Source organism: Ursus americanus, chromosome 6, assembly GCF_024610735.1.
Source record: "Ursus americanus isolate L20-20 chromosome 6, mUrsAme1.1.p, whole genome shotgun sequence".
Lineage (NCBI taxonomy): Eukaryota > Metazoa > Chordata > Mammalia > Carnivora > Ursidae > Ursus > Ursus americanus.
In genome coordinates, this window is record NC_142132.1 from 30,335,315 (window position 1) to 30,358,767 (window position 23,453).

The 23,453-nt window shown below is 55.3% G+C and overlaps 1 protein-coding gene across 1 annotated transcript in view; it reads left to right on the forward strand.

Moving 5' to 3' along the window:
* SLIT1 (slit guidance ligand 1) overlaps positions 1–23,218 on the forward strand; it is a 161,981-nt gene extending 138,763 nt beyond the window's left edge. The window contains exons 24-37 of the mRNA XM_087862844.1: positions 23–94; positions 930–1,001; positions 8,284–8,447; positions 10,121–10,245; positions 10,515–10,612; positions 13,280–13,419; positions 13,537–13,630; positions 16,264–16,401; positions 17,749–17,986; positions 19,474–19,604; positions 20,060–20,214; positions 21,245–21,533; positions 21,847–22,058; positions 22,830–23,218. Coding sequence (XP_087718970.1) covers positions 23–94; positions 930–1,001; positions 8,284–8,447; positions 10,121–10,245; positions 10,515–10,612; positions 13,280–13,419; positions 13,537–13,630; positions 16,264–16,401; positions 17,749–17,986; positions 19,474–19,604; positions 20,060–20,214; positions 21,245–21,533; positions 21,847–22,058; positions 22,830–23,068 — 2,167 coding nt within the window. The 3' untranslated portion in view covers positions 23,069–23,218. The remainder of the gene's footprint in view (positions 1–22; positions 95–929; positions 1,002–8,283; positions 8,448–10,120; positions 10,246–10,514; positions 10,613–13,279; positions 13,420–13,536; positions 13,631–16,263; positions 16,402–17,748; positions 17,987–19,473; positions 19,605–20,059; positions 20,215–21,244; positions 21,534–21,846; positions 22,059–22,829) is intronic.
* The last annotated feature ends 235 nt before the right edge of the window (positions 23,219–23,453 follow it).

The window sequence follows — 23,453 nt, forward strand, 5'->3', positions numbered from 1 at the left end:
CGCCCTCCCTCTCCTCCCACAGCATCCTCAGCTACAACGCCCTCCAGTGCATCCCTCCGCTGGCCTTCCAGGGGCTGCGCTCCCTGCGCCTGCTGTAAGTCTCCCTGCTCTTCATTCCTCCGTGAAAATCCAGCCCACGGAGGGCCCCACGGCCCACGTGGTGGGCACAACTGTCTCCACTTCTGTGGCCCCAGCAGGGCCAGTAGTGTCCCAAGATGCGAGGCCCATCTGTGCTCGTTCAAGCCCCTCACGGAGGCTGAAGAACGAATGGGAAACTCTGAGAAATGGGGGGTTGCTGTCCGCCCCATGTTGTGTTTGGGGGAGCTGTGTGTGTGTGGGGGGGTGGCATCCAACATAAGGTAGCTCCTTGTTTGCATGTGAGTTTCCGGTTCAGGTGGAGAATGTTCGCAAGGGATTTGTGAACCTTTTCTAAGAATTCCCACAGGAAGATTTTTGCCCTGTGATCAAAGCCCACTGTCATGCCTGTTAGGAAGCCCTCTTGAAGCTCCATGTGGGACCCTCCGGCAGCCCAGCCTGGGGCACGGGGACATTCTTTACCATCAACCTATGGCTTGCCATAGTAACCTTTTTACCAAGGGGGAGCCTAGCCCTCAGGCTCGCTGGCCAAGGGAGGGAGGGCACCGGGCCGCACACTCATTCCATTTGCTGTGTCAACAGAAATGGTGCTTTGGGTAATATGTGATGGCAAAAACGAGTCCCCCAAAAGGGCTGGGGTGCAGGGCTGTCTACTTGGATTATGAGGGGCTCCCCCTCCCTTGCCAGTGGCCAGCAGGGCCTGGTCTCTGAGCCGGTGGCCATCTCCCTTCTGCCACTGACGGAGAGACCCATGGATAAGCACGACACATGCCTCCATCGGTTCTTGAGTCTCTGTGCCTGGAGGAGTCACCAACGGCCTCCTCTCTCCTCAGGTCCCTGCATGGCAATGACATCTCCAGCCTCCGAGAGGGCATCTTCACAGACGCGACCTCCCTGTCTCACCTGTAAGTAACAGCGGCCCGATTCTCGAGGCCTTTTTGGATTTAAACAGAACTTGGATTCTGAGAGAGACCCCCTCCCCCCACCTCCTGAGACTGGCAGAGTTTATGGCTTTTAGCCTGAAACTAATTGAGCTCGTGAACGTCAAACACTCCCCATCTCAGACCCTTACACGTTCATTGTTTCTCAGTCCCAGCAATGGGTGTGAGGACGGCTCTTCGTAAGCAGTCATGAGAGTGGTAACGACCCGGATGGACGGCAGCGGCCGATTTACCCCTCCAGCAGTCCTACAGCATGGGTACAATGACTCCCACTTTACACGCGAGGAAACAGGCCCAGAAAATGTGAGAAGCTTGCCCAGAGTTGCACAGCTGGTAGGGGCTAGAGTCTTCGGTCTCGAAAGCCCATGCTCGTAAGCCACCGACTTCACAGGGTGGGGGATAAGCTCTGGACATTTACTGCCCCAAGAACTGGTGTTCTTCGATGTCGAATTGCTTCTGAAACCATTTAGCTGGCGGTACCATGTGGATTTTTAAAAAGCAGTGTGTTCAGTTCCTCAAAAGGCTAAGAGCAGAATTACCCTGTGGCCTAGCAGTTCCACTCTAAGTGTGTATCCCAGATAACTGGAAGCGGATACTCCGCACAGGTACCCTGTACGCCCACGTGCACAGCGGCCTCCTTCACTCAAGAGCCGAGAGGCAGAAACGACCCAAGTTGTTGGGCAAAATGTGGTGTCTCCATACACTGGGATCTTGCTCAGCTGTAAGAAGGAAGGAAACTCTGGCAGCCGCTACAGACACGGACGAGCCTTGGAGACCTGCTGAGGGAAATCAGCCAGACATTAAAGCACAAATACTGTGTGATTCCGCTGATAGGAGGTACAGGATGGTAGGCCCGCAGCTACAGGCAGGAGAAAGGGGGCTTCCAGGTGCCGGGAGCAGGAGGGAACGGGGACCTCTGTTTAGTGGGTACGGGGGTGATGCAGTTTCAGAGCCAGATAGTCGTGGGAGTTGCACCATATTGCACTGATCGATGCCACCGAACCGTACGCTTAAAATGGTCAAAATGGCAAATTCGGTGTTGTATATATTTTTACCACAATTGACAGAGGAAGCAGTGGGCCGGGACAGGACCACCCTGCTTCTGGGCTGGGGCTGGGTGCGGAGCATTCTCTCCCCGCGTCCCAGCTCCAGGCCAAGCAGGTATCAGGCCAGAGGCACGGCAGCTGGGACCCCGTGCGCTCCCGGGACATCCTGCTCTCTGCCCACACTCGCGTGCGCAGGGCCTGAGTGGGCGGGCACCACCCCCCCCCCAGAGAGCCTTCTGGGGCCCCCGGCACCACCACCTGAGCTTCATTCGTCCAGTAATCTCACTGGGTTTTCTCCGTTGGTAAGACTCACCTTCTCCATGTGTTAGTCTCTGACATCATAGTGTATCTTACAAAGGATCTGTGTATTTAACATGGTAATAGCAATAGGTACTATTTATTGAGGGTCTCTCTGGGACAAAGACTTTACTATGTGTGAGTACTTTATCTGTGGTGTTTCCTTTACGCCAAGACCAAAGCGACAATAGGTGCTGTGCTCTGCACCAGTTCTGCAAATTGGACAGGGACTGGCCTGAGGCCACAGTGAAGATTCCAGCGCTGGTCCGCACTCCGTGGGAGGAGTGCAGGGATTGATTAGTGATGTCTGCCACGGGAGTGAAAGGGAAAAAGGACTCTGTCCTAGGTGGGAGGATTTATTATTTCCATTTTACATTTATTATTTATTTGCATTTATTTATTTACATTTATTATTTGTATTTATTTACATTTATTATTTACATTTACGTTCTCCATTCAGGCCCCGGCTCTGAAAAATGAAGCAGCTTCCCTAGGTCCTAAAGCTAGGAAATGACAGAGATAGGATTGGAACTTGGGTGTGTCTGATTCCAAAGCTATTTACTTATTCTCTATTGCCTCAATAAATACATCCTGAATAACCACAGTGAGTCAAGTGCTGAAGAATTTATTACCACAGGGTTTCTGCCTTCTGTGACCATCAGGGATATTATAAAGCAAATTTAAAGGTAGCAATGACTAACTTTGGGGAAGTCTGAGGAGCTTCACAGAGGAGGTGATGTTGATGCTGGTGCCCTCAGAAACGGACTAGCTAGGGGTTTGCCACTGGAGAAGATAGGGAAGGACATTCTAGGAGGAGGGAACAGCATGTGCAAAGGCAAGATGGCAAGAAAGTAAATGACATATTCAGGGGTGTTGTCCAACATAGGATAATAGGGGGTTGGTTGGGTGAGGAGTGTGGGGTGGGAGGAGATGAATCTGGAAAGGAACATTGGAATTCCATTGTGAAGGGCCTTTTGTGCCATGTTGAAGAGTGTGGACTTTATGTTACAGATAGAAGGGAATTGTGGGAGAATGAAGTCGTAGAAAAAGCTCCTAGAAAGCCATGGTGACATGTGGAGGCTGGCTGGCATGGGACGTGGCAGGAGGGAGCCTGGCTGGAGACAGTGGCTCTAGATAAAGGCCAGGCAGGGGCCGCCTGGTCATTGCTCTTGATAACTCTCACTCAGCAGGGCTTGTTTGCATTTGTGTTTGGTGGTTAGTGGTTGTGCACTCATTTTTGGCTGATGTTTGGAATTCTGAGGACCTACATCAGAGATGCTTCTCTCCAGAGAGCATCTGTACTTGTCCCTGAGGACAGCAGGGCACGAGTTACCCAAGAGTTAGCATCCAGCGTCCCTGGCTCCTGGAGGCGCCCTTCACTCCTACTGTGACCCTGGCCCAGGCCTCTCCTCTTCACTGGCAGTATGCAGGTGGAGGGGGTAGTAAGCAGAGGGTGTGGTGGAGGCTGAGGTCCACCATATTTAAACCCCTTGAACTCTAGGGATTAGAATGTGTGGTGTTAGGTCCTTGTTCTGCCATCAACTTGCAATGGGATCTCAGACAATTCATTCATCTCTTTGGACCTCTTTCCTCGCCTGTACAAAGATTATTTCTAAGATCCACTACGGTCCATATGCCATGACTGTGAGTGCTCATCACTGCCCTGGGCTCTAATACCCTACACGCTTCTCTGCGGCTGTTAACTTTCATATTTACTTTGCAATTAGCTCATCTTTCCTCCATCCGTCCGTCTGTCCATCCATCCGTCCGTCCGACCATCCAGCCATCCATCTCTTCATCAAAGAATATTTACTGTGTCCCAGATCCTGTGCCAAAGTTGCCCAACGTCATTCTTCATTTCTCTAATCTGGCATTTTGTTGCCTCTGATTTACTGCGTGCCGGGAAGCTAGATTCCGAATTCATTAAGAATTCGGTGCGAAAAGTAAATTGGGAATGCCGAAGTAGACCGTGGTATGCCCATCGGACAGAACAGCACGTAGTTCGTTAGAGGAGTCTGGCGCTGTCCTTTACTACTTGGTGAAAACTCGGGATAAGGAAGACCGTACGCGATTTCACTGACGTACGTGTGTGAGCACAAGAACTGGAAGGGAATACACAAACATTAAATTAGTTACATCTGTGGGACGATGGACGACTCTTTCCTTTCTGAATTTCCTTTGCTTTCACACTGAGCTGTGTGCCTTCCTCGTGCTTTGTTGGTTCACGAACACTCGCGGGCGGCCTGCTGGTGTCGGGCACGGCAGGGGACGGTGGTTCCTCCTCTCAGAGAGCTTCGCTGCACGAGGCGGAGACAGTGTGCACACGAGCACCTTGCCTGAGAGGAGAATGGGCAGAGGAGGCATAGCTCAGGTGAAGGAGATCCCGAAGTTTCGGTGTGAGCTGCGCTCTGCGGTCAGCGGCCCCGTGGGACAGCCACAGCAGAGCTATTTCGGTCCCGGTTACGCTGACAGAAGCCCGGCAGGGCCTTGGCGGGAACGCACTGCGTATCTACTGTTTCAGCTATTTCCAAGTTACACCAAACATCAACAACACGGGATTATTTATACTTTTGCTAGGGTGTAGACCTGAATCACAGCCCTTTTGGCTTGACAGCCTGTCCCCACGGCTGCGCGTCAGCGGGGCCTGTGACTCTGCTCCCCTCGGAGCCCACAGTCACTCTTGGTGCGAAAAGTGGTCCCCAGGTGAAAGTGAAGTGTGTGAAGGGTTGAAATCAGGTGCGGCTCAGAGTCGGCTCTATATGGAAACAAGGAAAACGGGTGGGTCAACCCAGAATTTACTTTTGAATAGTGTTATACCGTGGGAGATTTTATTATTCTTTATTATTATTTTTATGTAAAGGGTCAGAAAGGGACACTTAGATTGGAGGGGCCCACGGGACGCCCGGCTGGCTCCGTCAGTGGAGATTGTGACTCTTGATCTTGGGATTGTAGGTTTGAGCCCCACATTGGCTGTAGAGATTACTTATAAATCATAAAAAATCTTTTAAAAACGGGAGCTTGCTTCTCCCTCTCCCTCTGCCACTCCCCCTGCTCGTGTTCTCTCTGTCAAATAGATGAATAAAATCTTTAAAAAAAATCTTCAAAAAAAGATTTGAGGTGCACATTTGCTGCCATTTGTGGGGGTACGACGGGGGAATTGGCATTGTGACCATCCTGACCTGTCAAGGTCCCCACATTCACAGTGGCCTCAGTCTCTGGGGCATTTTCTCTAAATGAGCTACAGGACTGGAGGAAGAAGTCATTCATGATAAACTTTAAGCTCATGGCTCATTACCAGACCACACTCCTGCAGTGCACTACAAAAAAAGATTTTAAAATAAAGTCTGTATTTACATTTTGAATACCATAATCACATTACCTTACACTTTGTATGTTAAAAATATTAATCTGGTTAATGTAAACATTTTAAATTTAGCACAATTTTTGTATTCCTGTTATTTACAAAAAGTCTTTTTTTTTTTTCTTTTTAAACACACTGTAGCCTCAAAAAACCAAAGCCTCTGAGCTCCCTCTACCTCTGAGCAGCCCTGGCACTGTTCAGTGGAGAAAGGTATCACCCCCTGTCCCGTTAGCCAGGATGGATGCTGTCAGCAGATCAGGACAGAAAAACTTAAATACATGTCGAGGTTGAACTAGCCGCCTTTTCCATGCTGCATTATTCCCGTGGTGCCCATTCTAGGTTATGTGTGCTTGTCCTTCTGCCCACCTCCAGATTGCAGGCTCTTTATCGAGTCATAAAGTGAGCCCCAGAGAGGCGCCGTGGCTGCTCCAGGTCAGCGGGCAGGGAGCAGCTGCGCTGGGGCCCGAGGCCAAGGCTTGCACGGCCGCCTTGTAAGACTGTGCAGTCATCAGCAGGGCTATTTTGGGGATTCCTGCTCAGAGTTGCTGCTGCTTTCATCAGACCGCACCTCGGGGGAGCCACTTCCTCTCTATTGCCCAGAAACAGGTGGAAAAGGGCAGGGCAGCTGTTTGTTACTTAATAAACGCGCCCATTCTCATTCTCATCACATAGCCTTATATTTGCAAAATCGTGTTGATATAAGTGAATGGCGGGCGGAGGCTCTGATTTTTCCCTTTGCTGGCGGAGGAGCTCCTGCCCGCCCACCAGTCTCTAACCCTCCCTGAAAGAGTGTGGCGGCTGTGTTGGCCTGGGGTGGGAGGGAGCAGGGCTGGCCTGACGCTGCCGTGAGCGCGAGCGGATACGACCTTGTTGTGGAGGGCAGCTCTGAGCATCCCGCATGCGCTTCCTCTGGGACCTGACGCCTACTTCTAGGCACCTGTTCTAGAGAAATGCTCACACTACAAGAGCGTTCACTGCCGTTGGAAACAACCAGAATGTCTGGCGATCGGGAAATCGCTCAGTAAGCTATGAGATTGCCATTGTTTGGGATGCTGTGAAGCACTTTGACACAATGAGGTGGACCCCTTTATGCTGACCTGGAAAGAGCTCCAAGACGTGCCACCTAGTGACAAGAAGCTGCTTGGTGATGATGTGCAGGAAGCGGGTAGAATTTGTGAAGAGCCCTGGGTGTTGGGGGATGGGCATTAAGGAGGGCATGTGGTGTAGTGAGCACCGGGTGTTCTGTAAGACTGACATGTACCTCTGAAACCAATAATACACTGTATGTTAATTAATTGAATTAAAATAATTTTTTAAAAAAGAGCTCTAGGTGTAACTATGGGAGAGACCAGAAAGCTACACTCCTGGGCGTGGTGACCGTGTGACCACGGGTCCTTCTGTGGTTGATAGCGACACTGGGGGCAGCCTTTCTTTGTAACGTGAACGAACGTATTGTAGTTTCTTTCTATTACAAACAAGGCTGTGATCAGTACCACTGCGCAGAGGTCTTCACACACCTGTGCAGGTGTAGCTGTGAGAGAAACTTCCAGAAACAGAATCGCCAGGTCAAAAGGCCACTGCATGGGTGATTGGATCGATATCACAAAACTCCCCTCTGCCGGGGCCCTACCGTTTTGCTGTCCCATCAGTCATAGGAACGGGCCTTTTGAAAAAAATTAAGGTGACATTTGCCTAAGATAAAATTAACCATTTTCATGTGTACGATTCAGTGGCATTTAGTATGTTCTCCACATCATGTGAGGTGGAGGCTTTTGTTTGCAGTATTTGAAAATGGTTTACAACAAGAAAGCATTCATGTGCTCCTTGTTTAATTAAAAATGAAAAGAAAAATAAGAGTACGGGCTTCAGAGTCAGACAGCCCTGGGTGTGGAGCTAGGGGCTGCCCTTCGCTAGTTGTGGGACCCCAGGGAAATTACTGAGTCCACGTGAGGCTTGTTCCCACTGTTGGAGACGGAGAAGAAAGCTTACACTGTGGGGCTAATGAGAAGATTCGATGTCGTGGGAAAGCAGCTGGTTCATCCCAGCAGTAACTGGTGGCCCCTACCCCCCATGCACTCTGGAGGCAATGCACTGATCAGCCCTGGCCTCAATAGCTCCGGTTCAAATCCCACCGCCCCCCTTTCTCTGTGCAATCTTAGGCAAGTGCTCAACCTTTCTGAGCCTGTTTGAGCGGTGCAGTGGGGAGAGCAGGCTGTGGGGACGACTAAGAAGATAACACATAAGGGGCGCCTGGGTGGCCCCGTAGGTTAAGCATCTGCCTTCAGCTCGGGTCATGATCCCGGGGTCCTGGGGTGGAGCCTCCCCTGCTCAGCGGGGAGTCTGTCAAATACAGAAATGACAAAAGAAGAAGAAGAAGGTAACACACGGGAAGTGCCTGAGCAGCACCGGCTGAGCAGGAAAGGCTCATCGCGGGCGCTGTTGGGGTTTTCGCCAGCCCCTGGCTGAGTGCCCGGCAGCCTCAGCGCCTAGGGGGTAAAGGACCCCATTACGGATGACTGCTGCTCTCTGCTCTCTGATGCAGGGCCATCGGTGCCAACCCTCTGTACTGTGACTGCCACCTCCGCTGGCTGTCTGGCTGGGTGAAGACAGGCTACAAGGAACCGGGCATCGCCCGCTGTGCGGGGCCCCCAGACATGGAGGGCAAGCTGCTCCTCACCACGCCTGCCAAGAAGTTTGAATGCCAAGGTGAGCCCCGGAGCACGAGAACAGGGGCAGCGGCGGGGGGGGGGCTTGTCTAGGTACAGGGTTGCGTCCCCGCTGCCTGCTGCCAGGGGCTTACAGGACCTGCCTAATCCTGGCAGGGCCTTCCAGGGGCTCCTGTGTCCCTGTGGTGACCGGCAGCGTGGTGGGGGAGCAGAGGGGGGGTCGGCGACAGGAATAAAGCACCTGCTGCTCGTTAGTGTGGCTAGCTTCCAGTCCTGACGTACAGCGAACGAACGAGAAGAGCCAGGCAGAACATCTCAGGTTGTGAGGGCCTTAATCCCTCCCTGGGGTTACGTAAAGAAAATAAAAACAGCAGCAGCGTTTCTGGACGCTCCCAGCCTCTCAGCAGCGGGAGTGCTCCGGCCTCCCTTTGGTAGGAATTGTGCGCAGCAATGAGCCGCCACTCTCCTGACATCTGCAGAAGCACAGGGCCTGGGTGCACGCTTTGCTCTGAAGCTGCCCCACCCGCGGCGTCTGTAAATACTCCTTCAGAGGTTCACTGACTGACTGACTGAGGGCCCGGGAGCCCAGCTGAGCTGAGGGAGGAGGCCGAGGGCTGCCCCAGGTCCAGCCGTGTGTGCCGGGGGCCGCTGGGGGCCCAGCCCCGGCCCTCTGCAAGCTCACAGGCCTCCGCGGGAAATGAAACCCACAGCCCCAGGTCAATGGCCACGTGGCGTGAAAGATGCGGTCACGGGGCTGACAGTGTAGAGGGGCCTGACCTGTGGCTTGGCTGTTGGGAGCAAAACATTGGCTCGGCATTTATTTAATGGGGTGGGGCGGGTATTGGTGAGTTAAAAAAAATTGTTTTTAATTGAAGTAGAACATGGGCAACAGCACGGTACACAGATCATAAGTGAGGGGCTGGCTGAGTTTTCACAGACAACACACCAGGGAACTAGCCCCAGAAGGAGCAGCAGAATCCCAGCGTACCTGGGAACCTGCCCATGCTTCCCTCCAGTCATTACTGAAAAGTGTTTCTCTTAATGCTCACGCCTCTTCAGCAGGACCGATATTTCTCCATTTCTAGAAGGAGTCCTAGGTGCAAACCTGAGTTTACTGGCTGGGTTTTCTATTCATTCTTGTGAGGGCCGCGCCCCGCACAGGTGGTGCCCCAGGCAGCCAGCAGCTGGCTCCGCGCCCACCTCCAGGTTCAGGAAAGAGGGGCTGGAGGAGGTCTTGCCTGTGGTGACAGGAAAGGTCCTTCCCCATTCAGCCTGGGAGACAAACAACTTGAAGGCAAAAGGATTTTTTCCTCCTAAGCTGGGCCCCTCACAGAGCCGTGTCCCCTCCCTGCTGAGGTGGCCGCCCGCCGCGGTCTCCTGCTCACTGTGACAGGGCTGGGGTGGGAGCCAGAGCCCACCTAACAGTGATTGCGATGCCCTCACACCGACGGCTCTGCCCTGACCACCGCGTGGGGGCTCCGTGGGCATCTACACCCGGCCATTTCGTGCTTTTCAATTAGCTTATTTAGTCTTTAAGGCCCCTGAGGCAGGTGCTGTTATTAACCTCACTTTACAGAGGCCGGTGCGGAGGCCAGGGAGGGGGCTGAGAAAGGAAGGCCCAAAATCTCCCTGGGGAGAGGACCTCCACCACTCTCCTTGAGCGCTATCCTGCCCTTCTCTCCCCTCTGCCCTAATGCTTCCCCCCTGCCTCAGGTCCCCCCACCCTGGCTGTCCAGGCCAAGTGTGATCCCTGCTTGTCCAGCCCGTGCCAGAACCAGGGCACCTGCCATAATGACCCCCTTGAAGTGTACAGGTGTGCCTGCTCCAGCGGCTATAAGGTGAGTGGAGGCTGGGCCGGGGGGGCTGCCCTTTCCGGGTAAGGTGGGGTTGGGCTGCCTTGTTCACCGCTTTGCCCACAGTGCCCAGGACAGGCACATGAGGGAATGTTTAATCAATGACCCAGCATGTGAATGAGTGAATGAATGAATGAATGAACAGGCAACCCCCGGGCCAGGAAGGCATGCTGCTGGGGGGGCAGGCTGTCTCTGTTGGCTCACCCCAATCCCTGGGTCTCTCTGAGGTCCTCATCACTCACTCTGCCCCCCAGGGCCGAAACTGCGAGGTGTCCCTGGACAGCTGTTCCAGCAGCCCCTGTGGCAATGGCGGGACCTGCCGCCCACGGGAGGGCGAGGATACTGGGTTCATGTGAGTTGCCTGGAGGGGCTGCAACCTGGTGGGTGGGGTGCTGACGGGTCTAGCACCCAAGCCTTGGTGCCTCCTTCCTCCAAGTGAGATGGCCCCGGTCTCCCTGTGTTGTAGGAGGAGGTGGGGCTGTGCTGGGGAGCAGCAGGCACTCACTAGAGACCCCTCCATGCCTACCCAGGCCAGACCCCAGTTGCCGGAAGAGATGGGGGCCTGCAGAGTCTCACAGCAGCAGGTGGGGCTGGGGCTGGGAGCTGCGCTGCCCACTCCTGCTCTAGGCCTCTCCCTGCTCGGGCCAGGGGCCAGAGGGTCTTCTGACGGCCCTGGCAATCCATGGTCAGGGGCATATGCGGTGGCAGTGCTAAGGGGCAGTCTGGGGGTGTTTTAAACACCTTTAATCTCCACTAACTCCCAAGGCTGCAATTGGAAGTCTAGCATCTGCTTGCCGTGCCCATGCTGCCTGAAGGCAAGGCCCCTAGCCAGCTCCTTGGTATCAGTCAGCCCCCAGCACAGGTGGGGAGGCCTTCCCAGAGGTGGGAGCAAGTCCCAGGCACGCCATCGGGGGCCTCCCCCACGTGGTCTCCCCCATGTGCCACACTGATCACACCTGGGCAGCCGTTGCCCACCTCACCTTGGACTCCATGAAGGGCCAGCCCTCCCAACTCCTGTCTGATCTTCCCACGCAAGCCCCCCCACTGATTTCCCCCAGGACCCCTCGATGAGCCCCCCACCTTCCCAGAACTCTCCTGGACCCAGAGTTTTTCCGAGGAATATACAGTATTTAGTTGCTGAAAATAAACTGCCAAACAAATTTGCTCTTTGGAAAACGATGTTGAATCTACTTAGCAGAAACGCCCAAACCTGTCTCTGCAAAGCCAAACCGTCAGATGTAAAAAATAAAACACTACACAGCCTCTCGCAGGTCGTCACAGGCTCCGTCCTCCTCTGGGTTTTGGCGGCCGCACCATCCAGCCCCCTCCTCCTCTGCTACAGTCTGGGGAGGGGGGGTGCTCTATGGAGCTTGGGGGGCTGCGAGGACCCTTCGGAAATGCCTGCTAGGCAGAGGGCGGGTGCAGCTGGGGTCGCCCCCTCTCAGCTGGAGGCGGGCCCTGAAACTGCGCTTCATACCTTTTTGCTCGCTTACCTGCGCCGAACAGGTGTTTTAAACTACATCCCCTCTCGCACATTCTCAGAGTGACAGCATTTGTCAGTGTAAATTGAACTTTTATTGCAAAGGAGGTAATTTCCAGGATATTGTAAATATTAACATTTAAAAATAAAACTATCTAGTTCTATCTTTCCAATGGGATCCAAATAGCACAGCAACTTGATACCATTTTAAAAAATCGAACCAAGCTCCTGTTTAACAGCTTAAACATTTTACCTCATTCTTTTTCTCCCCGAACTAGTATTTCCATTTTACTCCTCACCCCACCTCCATTTCTCTTCCAAAGTCTGTGTTCTGATGCTGGAGTCTGCTCTTGAGCCCGCTGCCATGCTTCCCTGCCACCAATGTGGGGATGTAAGCTTACAGACTTTTTTTATTTCTTGTCACCATAAACCTCTGATGAAAAAGTTTCTTTTGCAGAGTTGTCATTACAATTGTCAATAATATACAACTGATCAGAACAAAACTCTACCACAAAACTTTATTGATAATTATTACGCATGAAAGTAAAATGTTACTAGACTCTTGAGCTAGGTGGAGCTTTTGTATGTGCTTTCCTCCTAACTGGTTCCTGTGTCCCAGGGTGGATATGAGAACGAGAGAAGGCTCAGCATCCAGGATGTTCCTTTTTAAAAATCTATGTATACAGTTAGAAAGGCTGAGAAAGTTTGTGCATATAAGTCATTGGGATTAGAGGTTTATTGTAACGTGTCACTCAATTATTTGAAACCCTTCGAGTTTATATGCCAAAAACCCCAGATTGATCTGTCATCGAAAGTTACTCGTAATGCTCTACCAGCTGACCATTCCATGAGGTCTTCCTTCAATGATTAATACTCAGAACTGGAACCTCTTGCAAAAGCATTTGTCTGGTCACTTTGGAAAACTCTCCATTCCTAATTGTCCCTTTATTTGGTGCCCGAGGGCTTTAGGCTCCAGGCACGTCCCACCTTGCACTCAGGCTGGGAGAGGTGTGTGCGCCTTCCTGAGGCTCTGGGGTAGGTCTGTTTGGGGAAGCGTTTGTGCAGAACTTGAAGATCTGGAAATTGATCTCTCAGAGCTCTCTGACCCACCTATCACTTGGAAGACCCCAGGTGCCCCCTGGGGAAGGTGTAGCCAGCAGAAGACCATGGATTTCCAGGACCCTCCACGAGCTGGCTCCTGTTCCCCCCCCAGTCCTGTTCTCGCCCCATCCCTGATCTATGAGCGAAGTGTCCTCGGCCTCTGTCTACCCTCCCCAGCCTCCGTGTGGCACCATCCTGCTACTCCCCAGCTTTCGTCTGGTTGCCTGTCTCCTCGTTGTCTCCCCAACTAGACTGTGAGTGAGCCCCCAGAGTGCAGGGCGGTCTTATATACTCAAACCCCGGCACCTAGCAAGGGCCTGGCCTGGAGGAAGGACCAGAGCTCTGGGATAGTGACAGTCGCCGGTGGACACAGGCTCCCACCAGTGCCTCAGGAAGGCTGCTGCCCTGGCCCAGGCCCACCTGCCTCTCTCCCCTCAGGTGTTCCTGTCCCACCGGCTTTGAAGGACCAACCTGTGAGGTGAATACGGACGACTGTGTGGAGCACACCTGTGCCAACGGGGGTGTCTGTGTGGACGGCGTGGGCAACTACAGCTGCCGGTGCCCCCTGCAGTACACGGGTAAGTGTAGGGGGTTCGTACCCTGGCCCTCCCTCAGAGCCTGCAGGTTTCTGCTGGGCCAGCTGCCTGCCAGAGCGTGGGGGCAGCTTCTCTCCTTCCTCCTCGTTCTTTCCCCAGGAAGGGCCTGTGAGCAGCTGGTGGACTTCTGCTCCCCGGATCTGAACCCGTGTCAGCACGAGGCTCAGTGTGTGGGTACTCCAGACGGGCCCAGGTCAGTGCTGCCTGTTCTCAGGGCCAGACAAGGACATGGGCCTTGAAGTCCCCTCCCCTTTGCTCTCCCCATTCTGTTTCCTTTCTTGTCAAAAGTGGGTGGTCTTGGCTACAAAATGTTCCTGCGAGTCAGCGTGGGGACAGGGTAGTGGTGGGCGTAGCTTTGGTCGGCCAGACCTGGGTTTACAGCCTGACCCTGAAGGGTGCCTTGACTACTCTGAGCCTGTCTTCTCCTCTGCAAAGTGGGGACCCCTGTAGCTTCCTCCTGGGGTGGTGGTGAGGGTCAGATGAGCAAATGCATGAAAAGTGCTTTGCTCCAAGTCCGACATCTGGTAGGTGCTCCATAAAGGGCCCTTATCTTTCCAGATCCACAGTTCTCCTCCCGTCACAAAATGCACAAAACTCTGAAAACCAAAAGCCCGTTTGATAGTAAAATCTGGTCTGACCTGAACGTATTTGGTAACAAAATCTGACCCGCACTGTTACGAAGCTACTGGGTCACTGTTCTTGCCGTGTAGTGTGAACGTACGTAGATCTTGCTGCAGAAATGGGAACATGTTTAATTAAGGGGCTACCCCAGTTCCCACTGATGTACTATGTAACGCTTTAGGCTTTGTATAACCTTTCCAAAATACCAGATTTCAGAATTGCAAAACCTGTCTGGCCCCAGGAGGTTTGGATAAGGGGTCATTCATTGACTGTTGTCACCATCTTTGTTACCGGCCTATAGGGAAGTGCACTGTCACCTGAAGACTACATGAAGGTCGTGGGCTTCTAAAATGTTTCCACCTGCAGCTTTGTAAACAGTGTCCTAGTTCTGGGACCCCCGTTTCACTGGTTAGGACAGCACAGGTGGTCAGGGTTGAGGCCTGTGACTGAGGGACCCAACCCCAGCCACTCAGGCCGGGGTGGGGAGGGGAGCCTCTCAGGGAGCCCGCAGTCTGGCAGGAGCCGCCCGAGGACAATGGCAGGAAGCAGGAGATGGGGGTCCTGAGGCCCGATCTGAAACCGAGGAGTGCACGGGCGCCTCCACGCAAGGGCGGCAGAGATGCTGCACTTGGGTGACTGCTGGGGTGCGGTGGGCGCGGTAGAGCAAGCAGCAGGGGCAGAGCAAGGGGAGTGCCTGCTGCTGGGGGGGGGAGGTGAAGAGGTGTGGACCTCGGGTGGTGGAAGAAAGCGGGACTGCCCCTCAGCCCTCACACCGGGCTGGCGCAGTCCCACACAGCACGGAAAGTGAGCGGACAGCGGCTGTGCAGTGCGCCTGTGCTCTCGACCCCCACCCCAGGGGCTGTGCCCGGCCCTCGGCAGGGGTCCAGTAGGCTCACTGAGAGCACGAGGGAGGGAGTAGATGTGAGTGAGTGAGCTACCACAGCGCCCAGATCGCAGCTCAAGCCCCAGCAGTGGGTCATGATCCGTGGGGTGGGTCCGGATTAACATTAAAAACTAAAATAGAGGGCACCCGGGTCCAACTCTGGGTTTCAGCTCAGGTCGTGATCTCGGGGTCTGGACATCGAGCCCTGTGTTGGCTCAGCGCTCAGTGTGGAGTCTGCGTGTCCCTCTCCCTATGCTCCTCCCCCTGCTCGTGTGTGCTCTCATGAATAGATAAAATCCTTAAAAAAAAAAAACCCTAAAATAGAGAAACTATCCAAGCATCATGCCATTTTATGTAGTAAGGAGAAATATTGTGGCATGAAACTGTCTTTAGGGGTGTGTGTGTGTGTGCCCGCGCACACACACATGCATATGTACGTATGTGTATGTATTCTTACTGGGTAGAAAAGTATTTCTTACAGCTTGAAAAACTGGGAATGAGTAAAAACATCCAGGCAGGAGCAGAGCACCTGCCAGCCAGGTTGTGTGACTGAGCTGTGGAGTTTGCAGTTTAGTTTGGAAGGGTTTCCAACAGGGATCACTTGATAACAGCCCGGAGGACTTCCTGGAGGAGGTGTGGTATTGGCTAGGTTGGACTGAGGCAGGGAGAGAGAAGGGGATGTTCCAGTGGAGACAGGTCTGACCACAGGGTGGGCCTGATGGAGGGGGAGCAGGACAGGGGCTTCTTGCAAGGCTGTGACTGAAAAGTAGGTGGAGTGTGCTCCTTAGTTGATAGGCAAATGGTTGATCTCTAGGTAACCAGTGCGGCACAGTGAGAGCTGGGAGCCTGGGGGCTGGCCTGGCATCCCTGAGTGGGGGCACTGACTTTGCAGGGAGAGGGCCAGGAGGCTGGTCCGGTGGAGTTGGGGAGGTTGGAGAAGAGAGCAAGTTGAGCCTTATGATTCAGGGTTTGTTCTAGGGAGCAGCTGGACAGGTCAAGAGGGGCTGAAGTTTGGCCTTGGATGTGCTGTCAGTGGGCAGGGTGGGTCCTTCATGACAAGGTCCCCTTCTTGTGCCACTGGATGTCCAACCTCCCAGCCCAGAACCTGCCCCCACACAGAGGCCCACACAGGCTCCTTTTCCTGTACCAGAAAAGGGTCCCAGGACGTACTGGGGGGCAGCTTTCTCTCCAGGGCTCTGCTTGACCTCCCAGTTGTCCCATAGACGGATGGGCCTTGAGGTTCTCTGTCACACACACAGGCCCCAGACCCCACAGGCTCCTAAGTGAGGGACTGACTGCCCCCCACCCCATTTGCCTCCCAGGTGTGAGTGTGCACCAGGTTACGCAGGTGACAACTGCAGTGAGAACCAGGATGACTGCAGGGACCACCGCTGCCAGCACGGGGCCCAGTGTGTGGACGAAGTCAACAGCTACTCTTGCCTCTGTGCTGAGGGCTACAGGTGAGTGGCCCCGAGGCACCACGAGCGACTGAGGCCTCCTAGCTTCCAGCCCCAGAGCTGGCAGGAGCCCCCAAGCCCAGCTGGCCGGAGGGAGTAAGGGTCCTAGCCTGGAAGTTGGATCCTCGGGTTTTAACCGTGGCTATGCCATCCCCAGCTGTGTGACCTTGGGAAAGTCACCTAATCACTCGGCCATAAGCACGGGGCCCCGGAACTGTTTGGTGGAGGGAGGTGGGTACAGATTACTGGCCAGTGCCCAGTGAGCCTCTGAAGACACATCTGGCATAAAGGTCACTTATCTTCACAGCCTGACTTCTCTGAAAGGTTAGGGTGAGGGGTACCTGCCCTCCTTCTGGCCACCCACCTCCCATGCTCTGCTTTTTGTTTTGGTTTGGTTTTGGGTTTTTTTTTTTCCAGTTTTATTGAGCTATAATTCACATGCCCTATAACTGACCCAGTTTCAGTATATAATTCAGTGGCTTGTAGTAGGTTACCAGAATTGTGCATCCATTAACCATAATCAACATTTTCATTACTCCAGAAAGAAACTCTATACCTCTTATCTGTCACCCCCCACCCCAAGTTCCGCTCCAGGCAACCGGTAATCTAATACTTGTGTCTGTAGAGTTGCTTATCCAGGATACTTCCTAGAAATGGACTCACACGACCTGTGGTCCTCTGTGACCCGCGTCCTGCACTCAGCGTCATGTTTTTGGGTTTCATCCCTGTGGCAGCATGCATTAGAACCTCATTCCTTTTTGTGGCCGAATAATATTCCATCGTGTGGACAGACCGCGTTGTGCACCCACCCACCCGCTGAGAGACCTCTGAGTTGCTTCCGCTCTCGGCTGCTGTGCCTACTGGTGCTGCGGCCGTAGCGTGGGTCAGAGCCCCCTGCTGGTAGTCGTGTCCCCTTTTATTTCTTTAGTCATTTGGGTCTTCTCTCTTTTGCTTGGGTCTGTTTTCTTTTCCGTAAAATGGGCAATAGTAAAATTTGCTAGTGGACTTGACTGCCACAGCCACGAGTGCTTCCCCACCTTGAATCTGCACAAGATCTTGTTAGGAGGCGGATTCAAGTTTTCCATGTCTGACAGATGCCCAGAGGAGAGTGACGATGCTGGGATAGTGGACAGAGGACAGTGATGACCACACCTGTTTCTCACCTGTTTCCAGTGTCTTTCCGAATCCTAGTTCTCTGGGGAAACGTGCTCGTTAGGAGCATCTTCTGTTGCTGTAAGGATCCAGTTTCCCAAGATGTTCGGCGAATTTCTCTCCAGGACTGTGGAAAAGAAAGCTGTCCCCTTGCCCCTTCACCCGGCCTTCTCTGACCTGTATCTTTTCCCCTCTCAGCGGGCAGTTCTGTGAGGCCCCTCCCCGCCCTCCCACCCCCCGAAGCCCCTGCGAGGGGACTGAATGCCAGAATGGGGCCAACTGTGTCGACCAGGGCGGCGGGCCCGTGTGCCAGTGCCTCCCAGGCTTTGGCGGCCCCGAGTGCGAGAAGCTGCTCAGTGTCAACTTTGTGGATCGGGACACCTACTTGCAGTTCACGGACCTGCAGAACTGGCCCCGGGCCAACATCACACTGCAGGTGCGTGCCCAGGGTGCCCGGTCACAGAGGGGAGTCAGGCAGGTCAGAGCAGCGAAGGGCCTCCCTGCCTGGGAGAACGGGGAGGAGCCCGTGTTAATCAAAACTCTTTGGATGTGGGTCCAGCAGATGTGGAAAGGTTATTGGGTCACAAAAGCCATCTTTGATCGGGGAAAGAGGGAGGGGTGGAAGTGGTCTCGGGTGACTGGATCTTGTCCCGCCACCTGTCTCACCTGCCCCCCAGAGCCAGCCTCCCATGCTGCACACACTCCAGGGCCTGGGGCACGGCCGGAGCTGGCTCTGGGCTTCAGCTCTGGCCTCGTATCCTCAGCCTCCTGGCCCCGGGGCCTTTATTTATCCATCTCACATCTGGAATTTCATCTCTGAACTCAGGTCGTGGAGGGCAAAAAGCACGTCCCACTTGAACGGCATTGTTTGCCAAACAGTCCTTGGGGAGGAGAAGGGGATGGTGCATCTCACGTGATAAAATGATAGAAGTCTGCGTGTCCTCTGGGGCTAGCGCTCTCTTCCTCCAGCGGCATTCCCTAACCCCAGCAGCCACGTCTTTCTCCTTTTCTCACAGAGCCCCTGAGCCTCCCAACGTGCTCCCTATGCTGTCCCCCACTGCGTCACCTCTCCCAAATCGTGCCCACGTTCACTGTGTACCCTGCGAGAACACAGCTAGCCTAACTGCTCAACAAAACAGAATTCGCCCAAACCCTCCCAGCCACGGCCTCAGGCACCTCCTTAGAGAAGGGAGGTCTGCCCCGCTGTCCCCTTCGCTGGCTCTGCCCTGCCAGCTGGTGGGACAGCAATCAAGGACCTCAGGGAAGACCTCTGATTGGCCTGCCTTCAGTCACATGCCCATTCCTGGCCCAGCCATGGAGTCCAGCGAGTTGGGGTGCTATGATGGGTCCGGCCTGGGCCCTGTGCCAGCCCTAGGAGACCAGGGAGTCAGGCCCTTTACCAGAAGAAATGGGGGAAGAGGGACAAGGCAGGATCATGGTTCGAGATCTCCCTCCCAAGGCAACTCAGCTTTCGCTCGCACGGCTCCACACACAGTCCCTACCTCCTGAGTGGCTCCTTCCAGGTTGGGGGCGGGTCGTGGCCATTAGAGAGCCTTCCTTAACTTGTTCTCGGTGGCTCCCGGAGGCTCACAGCATGGGCTAGCCCACATCCATCGGGCTTTCCTCTCCGGGCAGGTAGCCCTAAGGTCTCTTACCTGCTCCTCTCGCACACAGTTTCCGGCCTCAGCTGGTCCGTCTGCCTGCTCTCTGCAGCCCTAGCCAGTCTGGCAGTGGGTGGCATTTGAGCCAGCGGCTACTAGCCTCTGTCAGCATCCCCTGGAGGATGTGTCCCCTGGGGTAGTCGGGGGAGGACCGCTCTGCACACAGCATTCCTCTTGCAGATGTGGGCCCCTCATCTGCCCCACCTACCTGTGCCACTGCTGTGTGGGGTGGGGTGGGAGAGAAAGTGCCCTCGCCCCTCAGGTCTCCACGGCAGAGGACAACGGGATCTTGCTGTACAATGGGGACAATGACCACATCGCAGTGGAGCTGTACCAGGGTCACGTGCGTGTCAGCTACGACCCGGGCAGCTACCCCAGCTCTGCCATCTACAGGTAAGGCTCCATCATGCCCCCCCCGCCCCCAGGGTCTCCGGGGCCAAGAGCAGGTGGTTATCAGGACCACTAGAACCTGAGCTGCTCAAGTCAGAAGGGCATTTGAACCATCTAGTGTGGCCCCAGCTTGGGGCTGGGCTGAGGCTGAGGCCTGGGTAGGGCCCACCCTTCCCTTTCCCACCTCCTCCTCACAGGGGGCTCCTTAGTGGGAAGGGAGAGATGGTAATTTGGAAACCCCTGCCCCAAACTGCTCAGCTTTCCCCCAGGGAGTCCCAGGAAGGGAAGCAGGAGGGACCAGGCCCCAGGCCGCCGAGTCTGCACACCCTCCTCCCTTAGAGATGTTATTCCTTGGGAAGCAGCTGCTGTACCAGTGGCCTTTCTGGGGAAGGCCCCAGGCAGATATGGGTTGAATTGAAGCCCATTCCCTGGGGTGGCGGCACCCCATCTTCTTCCAGTGCCGAGACGATCAATGATGGGCAGTTCCATACTGTTGAGCTGGTTACCTTTGACCAGATGGTGAATCTCTCCATCGACGGAGGCAGTCCCATGACCATGGACAATTTTGGCAAACACTACACACTAAACAGTGAGGCTCCCCTCTACGTGGGAGGTAAGGACCTGGCCCAGGGAGAGGCTGCAGCTGGCCCTCCCCAGGCCTCCCGGTCAGGTGATGGGGACAACCATTCCAGGTGGGGCCTCTGTTGCTTTCTGGCCTAAGGCTTGCCGGGAAGGTTGAGGCCAGGCCACTGGACTGCGGGGGTATTCCAAGCCACTGGTGGATTGTCCTTCCCAGCCTGGAGCCCAGGCTCACCAAGAAGGATAAGTACCTTGGGTTAGGTCTGAGGCCTGGCCTTGAGGGGAGCTTGGAGCTTTCCCAGCTGTCTTCCAAAGGGGGCACCTTTCCTCTTGGCTTTGGGCCAGGAGGGGCTTGTCAAGCATTCAGGGTCCATTCCCAGTCTCAGAGCCCTCCGAGGCCCAGGCACAGAGTCTGTGCATCAGCTGGGGACCTCCCAGCTGGTTTCCATGCTTTGCAGGCTAAATGACCCTGTCCACCACCTGCAAACATTTCCAGGTCCAGACAAGTTAGATTTCTACAATAGTGGGGCCTTCTCAGTGCTGCGGAGGGCCCTGGCAAGACTTTGGGCAGCTGCGAAGGACAGAACCCTGAGTTCTAATCCTAGCTCTGTGGTTTATTAGTCATACAACTTTGGGCAAGTCACTGAGTACACGATGGGGTTTAGCCACTCTGACCTCAGAGGGTTGCTGGGATGACCACAAAGCAGGTGACAAAGCTCTTGGCCCAGGTCCTTCGTTGCTTTTGGAGTAAGGAGATAAGAGCTGGTCCCACAGGGCAGGAAGGGGCCTCGGGTGAGGGCAGCCAGACCTTAGGCACCCAGGGCTTGCTTCGTCAGCTGGCTGCTGCGAGGCCTGGCACCCCCGGGCTCTGGTCAGAGAGGGGGCAGCTTTTCTCTTTCTTCTGGGAAAGTGCGGACCCTCCAATGTGGTAAAGGACCTTGGCCCAGGGTTGCAGAGACAGAAAGACAGAGGCCGAGGGCAGATGCCCAGCGGACCTCAGCGGTGAGCGCCAGGCCTGGTCTGAGCCGGACTCGGCCCAGCTCTGCCCCCTCCACCCACCCCAGGGATGCCCGTGGATGTGAACTCAGCTGCCTTCCGCCTGTGGCAGATCCTCAACGGCACCAGCTTCCACGGTTGCATCCGAAACCTGTATATCAACAACGAGCTGCAGGACTTCACCAAGACGCGGATGAAGCCAGGCGTGGTGCCAGGTTGTGAGCCCTGCCGGAAGCTCTACTGCCTCCATGGCATCTGCCAGCCCAATGCCACCCCGGGGCCTGTGTGCCACTGCGAGGCCGGCTGGGGGGGCCTACACTGTGACCAACCAGCAGACGGCCCCTGCCATGGCCACAAGTGAGCCTGGGCTGGGTTCAGGGAGCCCTCCCCCCCGCTGCCCCACCTGCAGGTTCCCTTTCCTTCCCTTCCCTGCAAGCTCCTATCCCCAGGTGAGGGCCTCTGCATGCACTGTATTTTCAAACCCCCAAACTGGAACACGTGGCCCAACACAGGGTTTTATTTTTTCCTAGTTTTCAGTTTTTATTAATAGGAAGAGGTCGCTAAGGACACAGAATCACATCCCATGACGCCAAGGCTGGGGTTGTGGGGTACCCTAGGGCTGGTCTGGCTCCAGCCTGTTCTCACAGTCCTTTTTCTCTGTCCCCTCCAGGTGTGTCCACGGGAAGTGTGTGCCCCTCGACGCTCTTTCCTACAGCTGCCAGTGCCAGGATGGGTACTCGGGAGCTCTGTGCAACCAGGCTGGGGCACCTGTGGACCCCTGTGGGGGCCTGCAGTGCCTGCATGGCCACTGCCAGGCCTTGGCCACCAAGGGGGCACACTGTGTGTGTGACCCTGGCTTTTCGGGCGAGCTGTGTGAGCAAGGTCAGGGGCCCCCCTCCTGACATGCCCTCTCCACAACTTGCAGTAGTGACTTGACTTTTCCTCCTCCAAGCCTGGCAACCCCTCTGTACCCTCTCCCCTCTCCTGTACCTGGGACTGCTGTTGGCGTGTAGTACCTCTGGAGCCCCACCACCAGACAAATGGCCCAGCTTCCCTGAAGCCCCCTTACCCAAAGCACGTACCCCCTCTGGCTGGGGTCTGTCCTTGCAGAAGGGACTGCCCAGGGTAACAGCTCCTGCCCAGCCTCCACCTCTTGGCCCCATTACCTTGGGCCCCGAGCACAGCAGGAAGTCTGAGGGTTGGGAACTCTTTCCCAGACCCTCCCTGGCCCATGTGACCAAGATGCTTCTTCCGGCATAGAGACTGCTGAGGCTGGGCAGAGGGAAAGGGAGAAGTCCAGAACTCAAGCACCTTCAGGGTCCCCCAGACCCTCCTGCTCCTGGCACAAATTCCTTCTCTATTCTTGCCTTCCCAGACTCCAGCCTCCTCTTGCACGGAGCCCACTTACCTGACAGCCCAATCTGTCCCGGAGGGTCCTGGCAGCTAGAAAGTTCTTCCTTCCTACTCCCTGGACTATGGGCCCAGGAGCAAGTCCGTGCATGTGCATGCCTGGTGGGGACAGAGGTGGAGTCTGAGCCCTAGAGGACTTGGTCCTTGGAGGCTGCCTCCTCCTCCTCCTCCTGCCTCCCCCCTGGGCCAGGGCTGGCCCACGGGTGTGCCCTGAGGCTTTCTCTTGGTGTCTGTCCTATCCAGAGTCCGAGTGCCGGGGGGACCCTGTCCGGGACTTTCACCAGGTCCAGAGGGGCTATGCCATCTGCCAGACCACGCGCCCGCTGTCATGGGTGGAGTGCCGGGGCTCATGCCCAGGTCAGGGCTGCTGCCAGGGCCTGCGGTTGAAGCGGAGGAAGTTCACCTTTGAGTGCAGCGACGGGACCTCTTTTGCCGAGGAGGTGGAGAAGCCCACCAAGTGTGGCTGTGCCGTCTGCGCGTAGCGCCTGGCTGGACGGGGAGGGTGCGGCGGGCGAGGGGACGTGGCCGCAGCGGAGCCCGGGGGGCCTGCAGCCGGGTTCGGGTGCAGGCCAGCACAGCGGCTCCTGGGCAGCTGGGCCCTCCGGTGCGTGGGGGGGGGACCGACCTCCCGGAGTGACGGCGCTGGGGGTGGGGCGGGGGAGCGGGCCGGGCTGCAGGCCGCCCTCTCCAGAAGTGCCTTGCACAAATAGGCGCTTAATAAATATTTGTTGAATGACTGTGTGCTTGAGGTCAGGCCAAGAAGTGCAGAATGGGGACACCCCCTGCTCGCCTACTACTTGGGTCTGAAGAAGGGACTGGCCCCTTCCCAAACCAGCTTTTCCCTCTCACCTGTGGCCCATGCTGGCC